Source organism: Pteropus vampyrus, unplaced genomic scaffold (genome assembly GCF_000151845.1).
Source record: "Pteropus vampyrus isolate Shadow unplaced genomic scaffold, Pvam_2.0 Scaffold74, whole genome shotgun sequence".
NCBI classification, from domain to species: domain Eukaryota; kingdom Metazoa; phylum Chordata; class Mammalia; order Chiroptera; family Pteropodidae; genus Pteropus; species Pteropus vampyrus.
Genome location: NW_011888855.1, coordinates 8,816,087 through 8,838,715, shown reverse-complemented (window position 1 = coordinate 8,838,715; position 22,629 = coordinate 8,816,087). Strand labels below are relative to the sequence as shown.

Below are 22,629 nucleotides of genomic sequence, written 5' to 3'. Positions count from 1 at the left end.
TTTTAAAAAGAAAATAAAGCCTACATTAAAAGCACACTTAAGTGGCTAACGTTAATCACAAATTAGAAAATAATATTAATACTAATATTTAACATTTTTTCTAGTGAGCAATAAATTTCAGACCAAAGAAGACCTTGGTATTGTAGGTTTTTTGTTTTTTGTTTGTTTGTTTGTTTGTTTTAATTGTGGTTAAGCAAATACAACATAAAATTTACCATTTTAACCATTTTTTAAGTGTAGAATTCAGTCGAAGTAAGTACCTTTACATTGTTGTGAAACCATCACCACTATTCATCTCTAGAACTTTTACATCATGAAACTCTATACCCATTAAATACTATCTCCCTGTTTATCCCTCTTCCCAGCCACTGGTAACCCGTATTCTACTTTCTGTCTCTGTGATTTTGCCTATTTCAGATATATCATACATAAGTAGAAACATACAATATTTGTCCTTAGTATTGTGTGCTTTTAATGTAGGCTTTATTTTAGTTGGGAGTCCATTGAACTTGAAGCTTTCTTGTCCCATCCAGGGAAAATCTGGAAAATGATGTATCCTTTCAGTAGGTGGCAGTCTTTCCTTGGTTACAAACTAATGGTTCCTTTCTGATATTCTTTAATATCTTTGCTTCTCTTTGTGAAAATATTCATCCAAATTCCAAAAATTTTTACCTGATCTAATTTTAAAGTAATCAAATGGAATCATTGATTCAGTATCAACTTTAGTTTAAGATGAGCCCTTAATTTTTATAATTATGCTACATTAACTAGCATACCTGAGAAGGAAGCTTCCCCTGTTTATTAAGGGGCATGTGGCAGATAAGGGCTTACATGGCAACAAAAGAGATTTTCAGTTTTGAACCCAGCAACAACAACAACAAGGACAACCCACACTAATATGTGTAAGAATCACAAATACTGGCATGTCTTAATTTTAAAAAATAGAATCAAGGATTATACTAAATCAGGTGATATAACTTCTCAAATCTATTTCTTGACTATATGAATTTTAATATGAGAATAGATGTCAGAACCTTTATTTATAGTAACTGGTCCTTGACTGGTAAGAATGTTATGCTTGTCCAGTAGAACTTGTTCATGCAGTGCTCTGACCCACCTAGATAAGCATCTTCCCAAAGGTCTCTTGCTACAAACCAACCAAGCAATTTTACCAAGTTTCTGAAACCTGAAGACACATGATAGTTTTGGAAGTGGCTTTAAGAAGTAGGTCACTTGGTAAAAGTCACACTGTACTCTCAGGAAAATCTAACTCATTTTAGAAACATGGATTTCTACCTTAATCTTGCAGATTTTTACCCTTCACCTTGAAACTTATCTCTATGTCTCCTCATCGTTCCATCCAGAAGTTTTCCTTGATGTCTACTTTGAATCCTTCTGTTATATTTTGTGCCTTTCTCCTCATGATACATACTGTTTGCTTTTTCTTCTGTTTTGATATGTAGTAATGTATGATTTTTAAAAAGCATTCAAATAGCTGCTTTTAGTTTTGGAAAGCACGATGCTTTCAATTGGAAGAATAACTACTCCTTTGATTTTTTTTTTAAGCTTATTGATTCATTCATATTGTCTCTCATTTATGAAGAAAATAATATTTATATGCCCGTAATATTTTTTATTCTTTCAAACTGAGAAACTTAATGCCAACTAATTTTTCTTAAGATCACAGTGAATCAACATATTTATGGTGGAACCAGAATAAAGAATACACAGCTTATTAAAATGAAAAACTTGTTTATTGCATCATTATATACCATGTTATTTCACAGAACTGCAATGGTACCAGCTCCCTAACGTAATGCAGGAAAATTTCACAATAAATAGAAAAATACCACACATAGACAGAGAAAGATGAATTTGGAATATTCCGAAGTCCAGTTTTGTTACTTTATACAAAGTATATATCAACAAAATATTGATGATTGGAGTGTTTTTACTTTAAGAAGGAGATATGATGAATTTGTCATAAACCATATGTTGAAGGAGGCTACTAAACAGGAATAGTTTTTAAGTAGGTTAAATAATTCTTATAATTTTATTTATAGCCTACAATTAATTTTCTTATCTCATCCTTCATAGTACAATCAGATTTGTAATCAGATTGGTACTAATTTCAATTTATTAATGACTTAATGAGTCACTAATTTCAATTTATTAATGACTTAATGACTTGAACTGTCATTTTAAATGCTTTTGTTGACTTTGTTTCTCTTATAGAGAAGAAAACTACATCTCAGCCCTGAGCAATGTAGTAACTTTTATGTGGAAGAGTATGGGAAAATGTTTTTCCCCAATTTAACAGCGTACATGAGTTCTGGACCTCTTGTTGCCATGATATTAGCTAGACATAAAGCCATCTCTTACTGGAAAGAACTTTTGGGACCAAGTAATAGCTTAGTAGCTAAGGAGACACACCCTGACAGGTAACTTTCCTATGGGAAAAATGGAATACAACTATAAAAATGAAAAAATCTGATTTCATTGTAATAGAAATTTCCTTTCATTTGAAAGTTTTCCTAAATCAACTGTTTTTTGTTTGTTTGTTTGTTTTGTTTTGTTTTAGTGGTGGGGAAGAGGTCCATTTTATATTTCAACTATTTAAATGTCTATCTTAATACAAAATACCATAAAAGGCCTCAGGGAATATCTGCTTTCTGGTTGATAACCTTATTCTCTCATCCTAGAATTAAACTGCCACTGAAGTAGAAATTTTCATGGGAAAATTGGTATGGTATTTTAAAAAATATTAATAATATAGGACCAAAAATCCAGATTTTCAGTCTTATGATTAATATCTGAAAACCAAAGGACACTGAGTTCTTGCAGTTTTGAATATACATTGCCTTTTCATTTCTCACAAAACATCACCTCTTTTTCACCCAGACAACTCCTATTTTCCGTGTATCCCTCTTGCAGATTTAAATATATTTGACCCTCATCTAGATAGATTTAAGCTTAAATTCAAGATAGCTTAAAGCCTCCATATGTGAGAAGTAGCAATGCCTCTGTAAAATATCTAAGTAGAATGTATATGTACAAGATAAGGATATCAGATTGGATGATCATCATCTCTAACTTGCTTTTAGTCTAAGGGCAGTTTATGGAACAGATGACCTAAGGAATGCACTTCATGGGAGTAGTGATTTTGCTGCAGCAGAAAGAGAAATTCGATTCATGTTTCCTGAAGGTGAGTTACAGGTGACTAATTAGCTAATCGCATCTCCTTATTGTTTGCTTTTTCTTTTATTTTGGAATGTAGCTGGGAAGGAAGATAACAAGGTTTTTCTCCAATATTCTTTTTAATATTTTCAAATTATAGTTACTTAAAAACTTGAAGCTGAGAATGGAAAACTCAACATTTCTCTCCACCCCAAATGAATTGTGTTCTCTAGAAAATCTTTTGAGAAGAATTTACTTTTTTTCTTTCTTTTCTCTTGGGCATATTTAGGGTTTCTCTTCTGCATTGTAATTCCTTTTAGTTTTCCCTAATGCATCAGTGAAGTTCGTTACACATGAAAAAAAGAATTTCCCTTGGAAAATATGATTGATTTACCATTTTCTTTTAACAGTTTACTGTTGGCCTAACAAACACTCATGCAATTGTGAAATTAATAATTCTCAGTTCTTTTTTGGTTTCTATCCTGTTACAGAGGTGTTAAATCTTTTAGAAGTGGGCATAATGAAGACAGCACTGAGATTTTTAGTTTGAAAATTTGGTGGTTTTCATGACAAAGAAAAAAATGCAAAGCATTGGGTAGTTTTTAAATCTTTTTTGCCATGTTATTTTTCTCTGACTCATTTAGATCTGTTCCTCAGTATTTTGTATTGAAGATTTGTTCAAAAAAACCTGAAAACTATCTTGGAGATTTAAAAGTCTGATTCTTAAATAAACAAAAACTGTTTTGTAGATATTTGTACACAAAAAGATTTACCTACTTACATAGAATTTTGAACAATTTTGAAAAAGAAGGACAAAGTTGGAGAACTTGCACTAAACTGATTTCAAAACTTACAAAGTCACAATAATTAAGACGGTATGGTACTGACATCAGAATAGACATATAAATCAATGGAACAGAATTGAGAATCTAGAAATAAATCCTTACATTTATGGTCAATTGATTTTTTACAAAAGTGCCTAGACGATTTGATAGGGAAAAGATGGTCTTTTCAACAAATGGTGCTGAGACAATTAGATATCCACATGCAAAAATAAATAAATAACTTAGACTCTTGTTTCACACCATACACAAAATTTAACTCAACATGGATCATAGACCTAAATATAAGAGCTAAATACATCTAGAAGAAAAAACATAAGAGAAAATCTTCATTACCTTGAGTTAGATAAAGAGTTCTTAAATATGATATGAAAAGCATGGTTTGTAAAAGAAAATATTGATAAATTGGACTACATCAAAATGAGAAGCCATAATTAAGAATATGAAAAGATAAGCCACAGACTGGGAGAAAAAATGTACAAATCAGATATCAGATAAAGAACTTGTATCCAGAATATATAAAGGGCTCTTACAACTCATAATGAAAAGACAACCCAATTAAAAACTGGGCAAAAGCTTTAATAGGCATTTCACAAAAGATATATGAATGACTAACATACACATGAAAAAGTATTCAACATAATTAATCATTGGATTAAATGCAAATTAGAACCACAATGACATACCCACTAAAATGGCTGTAATCAATAGTAAGGATATAGTGATACTGGGATCCTGGCAATCATTATTGTAAAATGTTATAGCCACTTTGGAAAAGTTTGGCAATTTCTTAAAAATGTTAAACTTACCGGGTGACTCCATTAGCATGTCCACTCCTAGCAGAATCTACTCACCCAAGAGAAATGAAAACATCCATCTACATAATGACACATGTGAATCTTTATAGCAGCATTATTTAATATAGCCAAAAACTGCAAACAATTCAATTGTACATCAATGGATAAACAAAATTCAGTATGGCCATACAATAGAATACTACTTAAAAGGAACAAACTACTGATAAATGCTACAACATGAATGAACCTCAAAATATTATGCTAAATGAAAGAATCCAGGCATAAGAGACCACATGTTACATGATCCATTTATATGGAATGTTCAGAAAAGGCAAATTTTTAGAAACAAAGAAGCTCAGTGGTTGCCAGGGGGTGGGAGTGGGAGCAAGAAGTTATAAATGGGCACAAAGAAACATCTTTGGGGTGATGGAAGTGTTCTAAAACTGGATTATGGTGATGATCATATGACTATAAGTTTATTAAAAATCAATTGTATATGCCAATGGGTGAATTTTACGATATGTAAATTATACCTCAGGACTTTAAAAAATTATAAAAAATAGGTCTGTGTTCTCATGGAGCTTACAGTCTAATGTTTGAAAGATAACCTTTAAACAATAATTACCCAAATAATTGCATAGTTATTGTGTGTTAAGTTTTATACAAGGTAGTTACAGGATATCATGAAAGATTATAAGAAAAGCTTGACTGAGGAAGTGACTTTTTAGCTGAGATCCAAGGAATAAGTAGTGGTTAATCAGAGTAAAGGGAAGAGCATACCTGCAGAAGGAACAGCATGTTCTCAAGTCATGAGGAGGAAAGAATGTGGCACATTCTATAAACTAAAAGGTCTAGGGTAAGATAAACATAAGATGAGGTTGGAGAGGTAAGTAGAGGTCGCATGGTCTTATGGGCCATGGTATAGAGTTCTGTCTTGACGATAGATGCAATGAGGGACCAATGAAGCATTTTAAGGACGGGAGTGACATAATCCGATTTTCATTTTTGGAATACTACATAGGGCCTGGGCACAGGTAACAGTGAATGTGATAAACGTGGTCTTACCTTTTAGAAGAGACATGACAGAAATATTTATATAACCAAATAACCAAAATAAAAATTATTATAATGAGCAGTACAAAGAAGTGTGCTATAACAAGACTGGTAAGAAAGAAACCTTTTACTGAAAAACTGTGAAGAGGCTTCCAGCGTTTTCTTGCATCCTAGCAAAGGACTCGCATTGTTAGTCCTTGTCTCATTAAGGCTGAGCCTATACACTAGTCATACAGAAATTTCTGCTCTCATCCTTCTTTCCCTTGGGCCAGTGAGGATTTAGATCTGAACACAGACCAGTAGCTTCCTTTTCTCATCTTTATCAAAAGTAGCACATTAATGGAGATCAACCTCAAAAGACTTATACTTACATTTTCTAACTTATAAAGACTTATACATTCTTTTTTTATAACTATATTCTTTGTAGTATTGCAAATCTGGTTCACCTGTATAGTGTCTAAATATGGCTGAAAAGACTAAAATTTCCCAAAGTCTCATATGATTTATTTAAACACCTGCAAAATAAGAGCAGGAATATTAATATATATTATATAGGCAAATATAGATTTTATGTGTATATTCAGTAGATTGAAAGAGAGCAAGAACTATGTATTCTTATTCACTGTTGTATCTGTCCCACTTTGCAAAGTGCCTGCTATTTTATTGGCAGAAATTAGTTGTCAGAATGAATTAATCTAATCTCCCTGATTTTACATATTCTTCATTCATATTTTTCTTTTTCATAGCAGTGTCCAATATATTTACTGTAAAAGCATAGAAATAGAAATACAGTAAAGAATATGGTTGAAAATATAATCAGAATCCTATACATGATCACTATTAATGTTTTGATATGTTTCTTGCCAGTCTTATGCAGTCTTATTTTTTTTTCATGTGTGCTTGTGGTTTTGAACACACTATTATGCTATGTATCCACTTCTGTTCCCTTAAAAAAAAACTTAAGTATTTCTTATGCCATTAAAATTTTTTTGAATGGCTGTATAATATTTCATCATTTATGTTAGCTTTAATGGGACTACATTTGTATTCGCAGTGATCATTGAGCCCATACCAGTTGGACAAGCTGCTAAGGACTATTTAAATTTATATGTAACATCAACTCTGCTTGAAGGACTCACGGAGCTTTGCAAGCAAAAACCAGCAGATCCTTTTGTAAGAAATCTTTTTATTTACACTAAAGAATATTGTCTATAGTTTTCATATCTAAAATATTATATTTGAAACAGTCAAAGTATCGAGGGCCTTTTAACAAAGCTTTTATATATTTGCAATGACATTGATGGACCTAGAGGTTATTATGCTGAGTGAAATAAGTCAGACAGAGAAAGATAAATACCATATGATTTCACTTATATGCAGAATCTAAGGAACAAAAAGAATAAACTAATCAAAAACAGACTCACAAATATAGAGGACAATCTGGTGACAGCTGGAAGGGAGGAGGTTTGAGGGACTGGGAGAATAAGGTGAAGGGTTAAAGAAGTACAAATTAATAGTCGATAGATGGTGATGGAGATGGGGAGCATGGCATAAGGAATGCAGTTAGCATTAATGTAATGGCTAGGTGGGGGGGCCAGAGGAAAGAAGGAGCAATTAGGGGGATCGTTTTATAAACTGTATAAATGTCTAACCAATGTACTGTATACTTGAAACTAATAAGAAAATAACATTTTAAAAACTAATAAAAGATAATAAAATAAAAAAGCTTTTATATACATTTTAGATACGTATTACTTGATTACTTATTTTCTTGCTGTGTTTTAGCTCTTAAAAAACATTGTTTCTAAATACATTTTCAAAAACAATTGCTGAGCATTGTTTTTGTGTATAATTGATATAATTAAATGATAAAATTAACATATATAAATTTTGTTCAACATTTTTGTTTCTCATGATATCTAAATTTTTTAAATAGAAAACTGAACGTTTAGTCACATCCCTAGATGCCTCAAATTGCTCATTCGGGGGAGAGTGGTTGGATAGGAGGAACTGGGTTGTCGAGGGCCAGATCTAATCCTGGGTCCTTCTTTATAGGTAGGTACTCCCACCTATTTGAAGACTCAGAGATAATTAGGGAAGGCTATTTCAGTACCAGCCTTACCAAAACAGTATCTCTAGCCTATGTTACCATCCTCAGGAAATTCCCCTTGGAAGAAAAAGATTTAATCTCTTCTACTAACTTTGCCACTTTTACTGAAAAGAAAAGATAGATGCTTTTTTCTTTAATAACTCTTTTTCACGGTGAAAATAATGCATGTTTATAAGAAACCTGAAAAATATTGAGAGGAAAAAGACAGCCCTGGTTCCATTTATTAAACATGGTCTCTTAAGTCTCTTTGCCTAGATTCAACTTAACTCTAGACACCTAACCTCTCTCTGAGTCTCTATTTTTATCAGTAAAATGTAGACGTATTAGTACCTACTTACCTAGTAGGGATATTATTAAGATTAAATGTATAAATGCATGTAAAATTCTTAGTTAAAGTGTCTGGTGCATAAGTGTTAAAATATTAGCTGCTGTTATTGTTATTTTTTCCCCATTCCTTTCCTTAGCTCAGATTTTATTTTTATATGACTAGACATTAAAAAAAAACCTATAAACGTTGCTATATTTAAATATATATTTTATAGAGGTTATTTTGACAGTTACGTGATTTTTTCTCTTATTACCTTTACCATTCTTCTTTTGCTGTTTGAGTTGTTGCTATTATAAATACTGTCACAATAACCATCTTCAAGCATAAATCTTTTTACACATCGAGATTTTTTTGATTTGGAAAGACACCAAAAAGTAGAATTATAATTCAAAACACAAAAATTCAAAAAATTTGTCTCTTAAAGAACTTGCTTTATTTTTTAATAGTTATTAATGTTTTGGATAAGTAATATTTAAATGTGGTATAATTCAAAAGTTACAAAATGATATATAGTGAAAAGTAACTCTTCTTGCCATCTTGTTCTTCAACCTCCTAGTTGTACTCCTTGGAGCCAATCACTGTTACCAGCATATCATTTATGAGAAAATCTATGCATATATAAGCATTATAGCTATATTTGTATGTGTATATGGTTTTTATATGTGTATAAAAACCATATACACATACAAATACTAGCTCCTAAACACACTATTTGGTACTTTTTACCTTGTTCACTTAATATATAATAAATTTTTAGATAGCCCCACGAACAAAATTGCTCTATTTTAAAAGGACAGCTTATGGCATTCTGTTGTATGGATGTTCTACAATTTATTTATTAGTCACATATAGATGGTTGTTTAGGGTGTTTACCCTTATTTGTTATTACAAATTGCTATGGTAAATATACTCATTTTTGATAATTTTTTACAAATGGAAATACTAAGTCAAAAAGAATGTTATTTTGATGTTTTTGATATATGCATTTTTAATTTGGATAAATATTGCCAAATTACCTTTTGTAGAGGTACCATTTTATATTCTGATAAAAAATAGTTGAGAGCATCTGTGTTTTTCAAGCTTTGTGGGTTCTTTTGCCAATCTGATAGGTGAGAAATGGTATCTCATAGTTTAAGTTGTATTTCTTTTGTTATGAGTGAGTCTGAGTGTCTTTTCATATACACTATTTAAAGTCTTTTGCATTCTCTTTCTTATGAACTTCCTACGCATGCCCTTTGTCTATTTTTTTTTTTGCGGGTTAGGGCGGTTCCTAGATCTTTTCCTTACTGTGTTGGGACTTTGTTTAGGAAATTAACCGTTTGTGGTTTAGTAGATTTTCTCAATTTATCACTTGTTTTTTTGACTATTTTCATGATATATTTTAATTTTAATTTAGCTGAATTAATTGAGCTCTTTTATGGCTTCTGGGTTTCTGTTCATATTTAACGAAAGTTTTCTAAGATTATTAATAACATTTTATCATGTTGCCTTTTGGTACTTTTTATACCTTCTTTTTATCTTTGATCATCTGGAGTTTATTTTACTATAGGGAATGAAGTAGGGAGTCACATTTTATTTTAGTTTTCACTTGGTTCCCCAATTAAGCAGTCATTTATTGAACAACTCATGTTTTCCTCACATTTATGATTCCACTGTTAACATATACTAAGTTCCTGCATGCATTTCTGTATTTTCTTTTCTGTTTCTTTTATTTGTATGTCTGTTCATTACAAGTACTACATGTTTTGATTACTATAGCTTTATAATATATTTTAAGATCAGGTAGTTCTAAACCTCCTAATTACTCTCTTTTTTAGAATTGTCTTGGCTTTTTTTGGCATTATCATTTCTAATGTGAATATTTTTAGATCACAATACATACCATCATATTGCTTTCTTAAAGGATCGTGTCACTTTTCATTGTGGTCACCAATGTGTATAATAATTCCCATTTCACCCCATCCACATTAGTGTTAGATGTAAGTTAAAAATACTAGAGCAGGAGTGGGACTGATTTGATAACAAGCAAAAGAAAGATGATGTTTCAGTTGTTTTAACTTCCATATGTATGTTTACTGGTAAGGTTAAACTTTTTCCCTTATGTTTAGTTATAGTTTCTCTTTTGTGAATTATCTATCTTTTGTCCACTTACCTTTGGAGTTTTGTAAGAATTCTTTATATGACCTTTAATCATATTTGCTCTGAAAATGTTTTCTGTTTAATTTTTAATTTTTCCTTTTAAATATTCAATAAGTTAAACCTTGATTTTTTTTCTTATTGTGGGTTTCCACTTATCACCTAAGTTTAGGAAGTCCAGGGTCGCCTTTAGCTCAAGCAGTTACTTCATCATGGCAGACTACTATTTAGAAAGTCCTATCCCACTGAAAGTTTTGCTAAATATTCACTTTTGTTTTCTTCTAGATTTCTTATATTTAACTTTCTCATGCATCTGGAAATTATTTTTGTATATAATACAAGATGAAGATCTAAATTCATTTTTTTCTGACCAGTTGTCCATGTACATTGATTTATGAAGCCTTATTTATTAATATTAAATCCTGTGTTTGAGCATGTATTCTAATACATGGATGGTGTGTTCTAGCAGCATCACAATAAATTATTCCTTTTAACATTATTTTCAATACTTCTGAATATATTTTATTTTTTTGTGTGTTTTTTGTGACAAATATATCTGAGGTAAAATTTGCAATTTTAACCATTTTTAAGTGTACAGTTTAGTGGCATTAGTTATAGTCACAATGTTGTGCAACCATCTTCACTACATATTTTCAAAACTTTTTTCATCACCCCAAACAGAAACTCTGTAACCTTTAAGCAGTAATTCTCATTACCATCTTTCTCCAGGCCCTAGTAACCTCTAAGCTACTTTCTATCTCTATGAATTTGTCTATTGTGGATATTTTATATAAGTGGAATTATAGACTATTTGTTCTTTTGTGCTGGCTTATTTCACTTAGCATAATGTTTTTAAAGTTCATTTATGTTGTAGCATGTATCAGAATTTCATTCCTTTTATGGCTGAATAATATTGCATGTATGTACATATCATATTTTGTTTATCCATTCATCTGTTGGTAGATACTTAGGTTGTTTCTACCTTTCAGTTATTGTGCATAATGCTTGAGTACTTGTTTTTAATTTTGGGAGCATATACCCCTAAGAGTGGAATTGCAGGGTCACATTCTGTGTTTAGCTTTCTGAGGAACCACCCAACTGTTTTTCATAGTGTCTGCTTTTTACATACCCACTAGCAATGTATGAGAAGTCCAATTTTTCTACATCATTGCCAACACTTGTTCTTTTCTTTTTCAATTTTATTATAGCCATCCTAGTAGATATGAAATGGTTTATTATTGTGGTTTTGATTTACATTTCCCTAATGACCAATGATGTTAAGCATTTTTTCCTGTGCCTATTGGCCATTTGTATATTTTCTCTGGAGAAATGTCTAGTCAAATTAAAATTTTTTGTTCATTTTAAGTGTTTTGTTGTCGTCGTTGAATTATAGTTCTTTATATATTATAGATATTATATCCTTATGAGGTATATGATTTGCAAATATTTTCTCTCTTTCTGTAGGTTCTTTTTTCATTTTCTTGATAATGTCCTTTGATGTACAAAAGTTTTAAAATTTTGATGAAAATCCATTTATCTATTTTTATTTCATTGCTTATGCTTTTAGCACAAGCAATGAAATAAAATTTGGTAGAGATTGTGTTTAATCTGCTTATCACTTTGAGAAGTATTGACATCTTAACAGTATTAAGTCTTTCTACCCATTAACACAGAATGTCTTTCCATTTATTTAGGTCTTTAAATTTTTTTCAGCAATGTTTTAAAGTTTTTAGTATACAAGTATTTATTCCTAGATACTTTTTTTTCCCAGTGCTATTGTAAATGACAGTGATTTCTTAATTTCTTTTTTAGATTGTTCATTGCTGATGTATAGAAACACAACTGATTTTTGTGTGTTGACTTTGTAATCTACAACTTTGCCAAATTTATTTATTAGGTATAATAGCTTTCCTGTAGATTCTTTGGGATTTTCTATATACAGGATCATATAATGTGTGAATGGAAATAGTTTAACTTCTTCCTTTCCAATTTGGATTTGTACTTGACAATCTTGCATAATGTAAAACTTAGTGTTTCAATTTTTAATGTTTATTTATCTTATTCATAAAGTGATATTGAAAATTGTTTTGAATTTTAAATTGATACTCTATATTGAAGAAAATGTTTAAATATTTATTAACTTAAGTTTTTTTTTTTTCCATAGATTTGGCTAGCCGATTGGCTTCTGAAAAATAATCCCAACAAACCTAAACTTTGTCTCCATCATATTGCAGAAGAACCTTATTAAAATAAAATCCTCCAAAGAACAAATCATGAACTATCTCATTGTAAAAGACATGCTTTACATAAAAACAAACAAATCATAATTCCTAAAGGTTTAAGTAACCACATCTGAAAGAAATTATTTCTTGAAAATAAGTCTTAAAAAGAATAACCATGTTTTATTCAGCAGATAATATTATCTAAGATAAAATATAGGTTTAGGGTAAGATTTTTTTTTCTATTAAGAAAACTGTATTTACTTAGAGGTATTTAGAATGTTAACAACACAACTGCAACTTTTCGGTGAGGGGTTTATAAAGTAGTATTCAGAATAGCACTTAATTCGTATAAGATGCATCAGAGAAAAATGAAGGTGAAAAACTACCACCCTCATATATAATTGATATGTCTTATGTACCAACAAGAACTCGCTTTAAACTTCTATGCTAGTTTACAACCTCCATACTATACCAGACAAGGTTAGTGGCTATTGAAAATACCAACAGGACAGGGCTAGCATTTAACACGTTCGGTAGTATGTTAACCATACAAAAACAAAAACAAAAACAGAAAACACTGTACAGTTTAAAAACAAATCTTACACAGCATTATATTTCTTTTTTTTTTTTTTCTTTAAAAAGAGTAAATTGTATACAGGGAGGTTAAATACTTTATAGACAAAAATTAGAACCACCTCTTTATCATTATCATTTTCATCTTCATCTTCTCTTCCTCCTTTTTCTCACTTTTTTCAGCAAGAAAATGATAACTCCCTTTTTTGCCACATAGCCTTACACAAGAATCTCCTTTTCATATTTTTCCTTTAGCTTAGCAGCAGTGTTGTTCTACATCTCTCCCAGTTTCTTTTCAGCATCACCAGTGGGTAGGCCAGGAAGTTCTTTGATTTTGGGGGCAATATTCAGAATAATAAAAAGACTGAAGGAGGCCTCTTGGATGCATTGGAATCCTTGAACTTTTTGGTTTGCCCTTTAGGAAGAATATAGGTTTTCATTCTTTTTTTATAATGAGTTTGTCTGCTTTTGCTATATCTTCAAAACTTTCTTTCTCCAGCAGACATGGCCTTCTTCCTGTTGGCACTTTTTGGAAAACTGAGAAGGTGACTGAAGCATCTGAGTGCTTTCTCTTGTGCTCCTCCCAGCAATTTACACAAAGAATGCATATGATGACATTTCGCTTCTGGGCTTCTTAGGCTCTCTTTTGCCCATGTTTCGTTTTTTTGTTTTTTTTTTCCCCTCAGTGAGGCACAGGGTCACCCAGTGCCTGTCTGGCTGTCACTTGCCCTGGTGCCATCTCTATGTAGCTTGATATACTGCAATGGCTATCAGCCTAGGGTATGGTTTTAACAATAATGTAACATTAAGTAATAGAAGGTTGATGTAAAATGTTGCTATATTATTATTTTTTATGTTTGAGGAGTAAGACATGGAATTTTAGTTATGATATTTTCCCAAGCATGTATCCTATATCTAGATGCATAATTAATGCACAGTTCAGATAGTTTAGTTTAAAAAGTATAAGTATATAAATTATTATTTGATATAATGAAAATAGGTAGAACCAGGTCATGATTTTAACTGATTACTTAGATAACTATTTCCTCAACATTAGTAAGAGCCCTCCACAAGTGACTAGTCACAGAGCATGGTTTGCCTGGGATTTTCCTGGTTGTATAACATAACATCATGCATTCTGGGAGCTTTCTCAGTCCTGAGCAACATGGAATGATTGGTTACTCTACCAAATAGTCTTTAGGTTAATATTTTCCAATAGGTAAAAAATGTAAAAATTTTTATTTCTTAAATGTTAATTTACTTTTCAAAAAAATCCAGGTTATAAAGCACTTTTATTAAGAATAAATACTTAAACTGGCCATTATAAAACAAAAAGTGGAAATGGGGAGGAATTGTTCTAGATTAAAAAAGACCAAAGAGACATCTTAACCAAATGCAATGAGTAGATCTTGATTGGATCCTGGTTCAAAAAAATCTTTAAAAGACTTGTAGGAGACAATTAAGGGAATTTAGATATAGGCTAAATATTAGAGAATGATATGGAATAATTGATAAATTTCATAGGGTCAAAATGATATGGCCATAAAAGGAGGATGTCATTGTATTTAGGTGATGCATTCTGAAATATTTAGGGATAAAGTTTGTGATGTTTGCAACTTTTATTCAAATGCTTCAGTAAAAAAGAAATATATTTTATACATGTGTAGATAAAGCAAGGTTAGTAAAATATTAACAGTTGTTCAATCTAGGGCACCTGAGTGTTCATTGTACTATTCTTTCAACTTTGCTGTACTTTAAAACTATTCATAAATGAAGTTGGGAAAAAAAGAGTAAAAAGTTGACTGTCATCCTAATCTAGTGGTCAATTTTCACATCATTGATAGGAGACATTCAGATATTATGGAGCTCTTTATACAAATTAAATATACTAATCATTTATGATATATTCTAGCCAAAAATGTATACTTTAAAATTATCAAAGCTTTAGGCCAAACTTCCAGTGAATGTTAATGTAGGAGATAAAGTGACTACCTAAAGGACACCATGAAAAGCAACCAGAAAAATTCAGAAGATGAGATGTTCTGCAGGAGAGCTGCTCTGGACTTTTCAATAAATTGGTATCATGAGAAAAGGGAGTATTTTTTATTAAAAGAGACTTAAGATGTATAATCAGATTCAATACTTATTTCCAGATTGGACCATGGTTTAGGCAGACAAGCTACAAATGACATTTTTAAGACAACTGGGAAGATTTGAATCTAAATGTGATGAAAATTTAGAGCCTTGTAAGGTAAAGATTGTTAACTGAAAAAAGCACGTACAATTAAATGTTTACAGTGGGATCTCATTTTGTTAAAAAAAAAAGTGTGTGTGTGTGTGTGTGTGTGTGTGTGTGTGTGTGTGGAATAAGATGTAGGATATTCACTCAAATGTTATTACCTCTAATCTCAGGATGGAGGCATTATACTGTTTTATTTTTCTTATTTTTGCTTAGCCATATTTTAAATTTTCTACAGTGTTCATGTGACTGCTTTTGTAGTTTTTTTAAGGATTAAAAAGATAAATGTCTTAATTGTTGTCCATTTCAAAAGGGTTAGCAACACTTTTTTTTATTAATAGACTCTCTTTAAGCTATCTGTTGGCCAAGATGTTTTGCAAGTTCTTAGTGCTGGCATTTATGTGAGTTTTTGGATGTATTCTTCCTGAGACTGGTGTGCCCATTGTATTTCAAAACACTTTTAGCTTCAGAGTTGGGAAGACAAACTAAATTCTAAAAGATCTATCGCTATGTTTTTGAGCAATGGCCAAGAACATAAAGGAAAAAGCAAATAGTTTTTACAATGGGATTCTGGTATGACGGTTTCAGAAAGTCTTTTCCACCACAAGAGCCTCCCCTCGTGGAAAAAAGAGGCAGCATTGTATATAGAAGAAAATTTCCGTACTGGAAGTTAGCTCCAGTCTCCAGATCTTCCTTTTTTTTTTTTTTAATGGAGGGGTTAAAATAGAGAAAACAGACTAATTTGAGATATACTTTGGAGATAGACTAGGCAAAAATACATGCAAATGGAAAATAACATACTTAGCCTTAGGGTTATTTAACTTGGACACATTCGAGGTCATTATTTCATGGGTCAGAACTGGAAAGTGTAGCATAGGTTGAATAGGAAAATGAGAGGACTGCCTTCTTGTTTACTTTCTAACTAGAAAAGAGAAAAGACTGTCTTCTGACATAGGCTGTACTGCACACACATTTATCTTTGTTAAGCACTGATGATATAATGCATTTTTTCCACACCGAAAGGGTATTGTATCCTTGTTAATCCAGATACAGCACTTCATTTGGTTCCTTTTTCTAGGACTCAAAGAGACCAAAGAAAAAAGCAAACAAGCATACAGCTCTCTTATGACTTGAAACTAAACAGAAGTTCTTACCTCAACAGAAGTTTAGGTTTTTCTTTATTTCTTTAGAAGTTTAGATCTGGGGCGAAGCCCTCTTCTTCCCTGACCTCGTGTTAGTCTTCTTATACTTAGCCAAGAAACATGGAATGTGTCTAATCTGGGCATACCTACCTCAGTTTCTACTTTGGAGAGTTTGAAGAGTAGAGTCATGCTTAAAGAAGAGAGCCCAGGGCAATAGTGAATCTGCTCTGGTTTAAGGATGCCACAGATTAGCTTGATTTGAAAGTGTCACAGATACTTCTTAGAGTACTTCTCCAGCTCAGAAACACTGCAACTTCTCTTATGCAGTTAACTCTTTATAAGAACTATTTAGATTAAGCTTTGATTTTTTGATTCAGAGATGGCTCAGTTCTTTGCTATTTCTGTGATATCAGGTGCTTCTCTTGGATTCTTTATTTTTGTTGGTCCCCTCACTAATAACATTCTTTATACTAATTTTGCACTTTTCATTTAAGATTGATAATTGCTTCCAAAAGTTATTTAAATCTTTGAAGCTCTCAGGTTCATGAGAGCCTTTAACAGAGAAGTTTACTTTTAAAGGTAGAGTCCTGTGATGTCTGGCAATTTTACATAGAGACTGCAACTGAGTAGCTTATCTCACCATAGTACATGACTAATGAAAAAGATCTTTGTGGAGCAGTCATGCATAGCTTTCTTATTAAATTAATTAGACCTTTTAGTCCACTGGAAAGGGAGATGTCTAAGTAAAATGATGTCTGTTCCTTTCCTGCTTCCAAGGTGACCCAGAAAGTTCTCTCCCCCATCCAAATAGAGGGTCGATGACACTGCTGTGATTGATGCCTTTTGTTCCCAGACCAAATTGTTTTTTATAGCCTACCCCCCACCAGCACTTTCCAAAGTGCCACTGCCATCAGCTCCAGAGGGAGCCCCTTCCTTAGGCTTCCTGGCCAGCTGCTGCACTGTGATGGCAGGGAGCACAGAATGGGAGGAGAAAGCAGCTTGCAGACAAATGGGCAGCTAATCAGACCAACAATGCCATCTCAAGAACCATAAAATAATTCCTTTTTTTCCCTACTTGCTTCATCTGCATTTCTTGGCTGAGCTGAGGAGAATGCTTAGAAAATTATGGCTTCATATGGTCTATCAAAGCAGCCTCAAATTCCCCCCTCCCACCATTTTTTCTCAAACCAATTCTGCTCATTGAGTTCATTATTGTCAAATGATTATAGACCTTACAGATATTAAAAGGTCAAGGGAATATTATGAACAACTTTCTGCCAATAAATTCAACAAATCAGTTGAAGCAGACAAAGCCCTTGAAAGACACAAACTACCAACAAAGTGTCAACCTAAACTGCAGTCCTTTAAACTGTCTTATCATCAGAGTTTGGATCTCTTTCAATGTTTGGCTCTTTTATTTTGAAGCAGCTCTGCTGAGCTTACCTAATTAGCATTCTCAACTGTTCTTCTAGGATCTGGGCACAAGTTTTCTAATTGCGGGATAGAGAAGGTTAAGCTATTTTATAAGAATAAGCATCTCAGGGCTCAATGAAACTTAATCGGAATTGTAAGAGCCTGATCCTTCTGGGTGGCCTTTATGTTGGGGCCAGAATGACAACCTCTCTGTTCTTGCCAATGTGAGAACATTTCAAGGAGTCTTAACATATACATGTGGTTAGAGCCTCTTGCACCATAAAATGGTAAGACAAGGACCAATATAAAACAGTCTATAATGAAGGTGAAGCTTTGGAAACAAGCACATCCTTTTCAATGGTGCTTGTTTTTATAATGTGTCATTTAGCAAATGGACTATGAAGAATTGGTCATGCCAAACTTCTAACCATCCAATGACTAACTACAAACTAAACATCACAGATGAAAATTTTGACTTTAAAGCTTCCGTCTTCCTTTTCAAAGTTCAATTAAAATAAAATACTATATTTAATAGGACCCCTAAATTCTAATCTAGTTTAACTGGTTTGCAACTTTTAGAGATACAGATTAAACACCTAAATGGCAAACCATTATGAGTTCCATTATGCCTCCCAGGGTTTGAGAAAATGTAATATTTGAAACTAGTGTGATCTTTGTGCTGAGAAACAATATACTACATCAAGTAAAAATGTAATATTGTTAAGGTATTATCACATTGGTGAAATCTCATTGTTTATATCCCTCTCTCTGTTATTAAAATGGTAGTTCCCAGCCTGAACCCTTTGTTTTACCTTCTTATAGGTCAGGGTACCTCCGACTGCCCTCCATAGTTACCTAGCTCTGAGGCTTGACCCTGAGTTCTCCTAAGCCATCTGAACTGGCCTTTTCACTGGATTCCATGCCCTCACATCTTTTTATAATACTTTTCTTTCTCTTTATAGCTGTTATTTTTAAAGTCCCTTCATCTTTTTTCCTGCCCTCTTCTTGATCTTTTCCTTTTATCTTTTTTTCTAAGACTATTACATTTTTTGTTTGCATATATTAATTGTAAACTGTAGTAATTTAATTTTTTAAATTAAGAATACTTGACATATTAATTTCAGGTGAGTTTGGAATTCCTGACCTCCACATAAGCTGCTATAAAGATTTTGAAATTATGAAACATGTCACAGAGGGAAGGAGTTTAGAACCGTGTGCCAACATGCTTTATTTCTGTTCTGGTTGGCCAGGGACTCAAGTTGAGTGGACATTGTTTGTATGGAAAAGAGTTTTCCTACTTTTGAAATGAATTCTTTCTACTCATTTGCTTCAAATATAAGTTTGAAATGAATTCTTTCTACTTTTTGACAATCAACAAATACTTATTGAGTATCTAGTGTATACCTAATATGGTGAAAAAATGTTTTATATTTGTTAGTCTGAGATTCAGAGCTCCCAGAGACTGACTAGTGCTTATCTTTCCAACTTTATCTTTCCAGAACCTGCCTTTATGGACACTGCTGTAGCTGGAATGGCCTGTTTGCTTATCCTACCATTCCTACTCCTCTACACTTGCTAAAACCATTCTCTTCCCTTACTCCTGCTTCTCCTCATCACAAACACTGGAGGATTCTCCTACTCTTTTATGCTTATACTGTTCCTAGCCTAGAAGATGATTTCCTATAATTTTGCTCTAATACATGCTTATCTCTTGTGCCTGTAAACTACTCATGCTTAATTTCTGACTTCTCTGGCACTAAATAATACACTCCTTTGACATAATGAACAATATGGTGAAATGGCCTTTGGAAATAGCAAAGCAGTATCATAACTCCATGACTTCCTAGCTCTGTGAGCATGGGAAAAGTAGCTTAATCTCTCTGATTCTGTTTCCTCCTCTATAAACTGGAGATAATGATAGTGCCTACCGAACAGGGTTGTCGTGAGAGTTAAATGCGATAATATATGTAAAAGTACTTAACAGTGCCTGGTGGTGCAGAGGAAGCACTCAGTCAATGTTAGCTATTATTATTTATCTTATACATTTTTAACTTATTTATGGATTATATTCCCATCATTAACAGAAGTATTACTGTCTGCTGTTACCTGTTATGTGCCAAGCACCATGCTAAGCACTTTCACCTATACTATCTTATTTAATTCTCAAAACAATCTCGAGGTTAAAGTGGTTTGATCTAGAGGCCATTTCTAGGAATTATTAGAGCTAGGGTTTTGAACTAATTTTACTTGGCTCTAAAGCTTTTTCATTACTTCATGGTGCTTTTGCACAGACATGGGAAACTTCTCGTCTTCCTTATAGGGCCACCAAAATGTTGTGTGCAAATCAAATTCATTCATTTAATGGATTTATTGTATATAACTCAAGGAAGTGGAGCTTGTAACTTAATTTGGTTTATGCTATTGCTTTTTGTGGCTGACAATCACAGGTTCTCTTCCATCGTCAGTCAGAAAGCACCACCAAATCTCTTTCATCGTCCACATTCCTAAAGGCATTAATGCCGTTATTTAGACTCAACCACTACTTGCTCTTGCTCATCTGCTTAAAAAAAACAAAACAACCTATGCCAATTAATTTTAAACCCTGTAATTCAGCGGTCCCCAAACTTTTTGGCACCAGGGACTGGTGCTCCTATGAGAATCTAATGCCTGATGATCTGAGCTGGAGCTGAAGCACTGATGCTAGCTAGCACTGGGGAGTGGTTGCAAATACAGATGAAGGTTCGCTTGCTAGCCAACCACACTCACTTCCTGCTGTGCGGCCGGGTTCCTAATTCAATGTCTTCGTTTATATTTGAAGCAAATGAGGCTCAGGGTAGCTAAGAGACATGCCCAAATTTCCTGACTCACATCCAGAATGCCACTCATTATGCCAGAAGCCCCTTGAGAAGCAGTGCTTGAAAACATTGTCATCATAAGCAGTTAAAAACCTCCACCTGCAGTCTTATTTGTGGTATTAATATAATAGTAAAACCTTTTAAAGTAGATACAAATAAGCTTCCTTCAGCACAAAATTCAAATTAGTGGAATCTATTGATATGACTGTGTACATGGAGAATATCTGACTGTTGCTTTTTTGCAGGCTGTAAGTTTCTAGAAACCAGAAATAGTTCAAATTTATTATGTATGGCAATTGGTATGAGACATCATATGAAGGCCGGAACTGTAAGGATAGAGAAACTTAAAGGCTCAGAATAGAATTTTAAAATTGGAAAAAAAATCTAGTGGAGATCTAATGCAATCTAATGCAGTCTCATTCTTTTTCTAATAAAGATTTTGAAGTTCAGGAAGTAAATTATATAGCATTATGGCAAAATATGTGGCAAAATCAGCATAACTTTCCCCACAATACTAAATTGTTTTCCTTGATTACCTGAATTAAATTGGGTCTGTAGTCACAGAAGACTGCAGGAATAAATCCTTTGGGAATAGTGTGAGGTGACCTTTAGGGTAATCGAACATTACCTTAATCCTTTTTTGGAACATGAACACCATGGTTATTCAGGCAACTTCACTGCATGTGCAGATTTTCTTGGCTCTTTGATAGTCCTTTATGTGTTATTGGCAGAATTGTTTTTTCACCAGAAACATCAGAGTTTAGAAAGAGAACAATGGGATTTTTTTTTAGCTAATGGTAACTTTGTGAAGCTTTAGATTGTCATCTACTCTAAAGTGGTCCCAGTTTTACGGCAACTTCTAGACATGAAGGGGAAACAGAATAGACTTGGATCATCCTCTGAGAGAATCAATTATTATTTTCTAACATCTTAGCCATAGCAGCAACAAAAATACCTGGCTGTTCAGTACAGTTTTAACAATATATTTTCATCTTCACTGTTTTTTTTTTAGGTTGTGGGTTGTGTAGGCACATCTATTGGAGCCCAGGATTTAAGAGAAATTTTGTATTACTGTCATTTTTTAAAGAAAAATTTTTTTTCCTGTTTGTGTTCGTATGGATTCCTGCCAGATTTTTCCTATCACACCACACCGCTAGGTCTAAAGAAATCGGGTTGAGAAGGAGGATTATATGACACAATGGGGAAAATGTATCCATACTCTCAGCCCCAGCCCAGTCTTTCAAACTCTGGAGATAATTTAAGAGTCAACCCAGTAAACTGATGAGTGTGGAAAGCTCGTGGAGGGGTCAAGAGTGGGAGGGTGCCAGGGGCCTGAAAGATCTTATGAAGCTCCCTGCCAAGCTGGCCTAGGATTAACCCCATCATTTTCCAACCAGAGCTATCTCAGCTGTCTTGTTTTCCTGGGGACTCTCATGTTAATCTGTGGAATTGACCAACTGAGTTTGACCATGACTGGCTTTGTTTTGCAAAACAAAATTGGTAAGGCAGGCTTCATGCTGACTGACTGAATGGTGTCATCAACCCAATTCAAGGGGTGCCACAAAAGCAAGGAAATGAAACTTCAATTTCCTCCTCGTTAAATGATAGCTTATCATACCTATTATAACCTTTATGAAGCTCAGGGCAAAGTATTTTATTGCTTTTTTTTGTGAACAGCCATAAACCACTCTCTTCTTCCATGTTTTTCTCCAACTCACATTCACACCCCACCCCTGATTAAG

At 33.0% G+C, this 22,629-nt stretch overlaps 1 protein-coding gene and 1 pseudogene across 2 annotated transcripts in view; one reads left to right on the top strand and one right to left on the bottom strand.

The window, feature by feature from the left end:
* Positions 1 to 12,714, top strand: part of NME5 (NME/NM23 family member 5) — a 16,189-nt gene extending 3,475 nt beyond the window's left edge. For both annotated transcript variants that reach the window (XM_011362392.2, XM_011362391.2), the window contains exons 3-6: positions 2,236 to 2,441; positions 3,105 to 3,205; positions 6,924 to 7,042; positions 12,608 to 12,714. In XM_011362392.2, the coding sequence (XP_011360694.1) occupies positions 2,236 to 2,441; positions 3,105 to 3,205; positions 6,924 to 7,042; positions 12,608 to 12,691 (510 nt within the window). In that variant the 3' untranslated portion in view covers positions 12,692 to 12,714. The remainder of the gene's footprint in view (positions 1 to 2,235; positions 2,442 to 3,104; positions 3,206 to 6,923; positions 7,043 to 12,607) is intronic.
* A 10-nt stretch (positions 12,715 to 12,724) lies between these two features.
* On the bottom strand, positions 12,725 to 14,222 carry LOC111741147 (annotated as a pseudogene).
* Between the last annotated feature and the right edge of the window lie 8,407 nt (positions 14,223 to 22,629).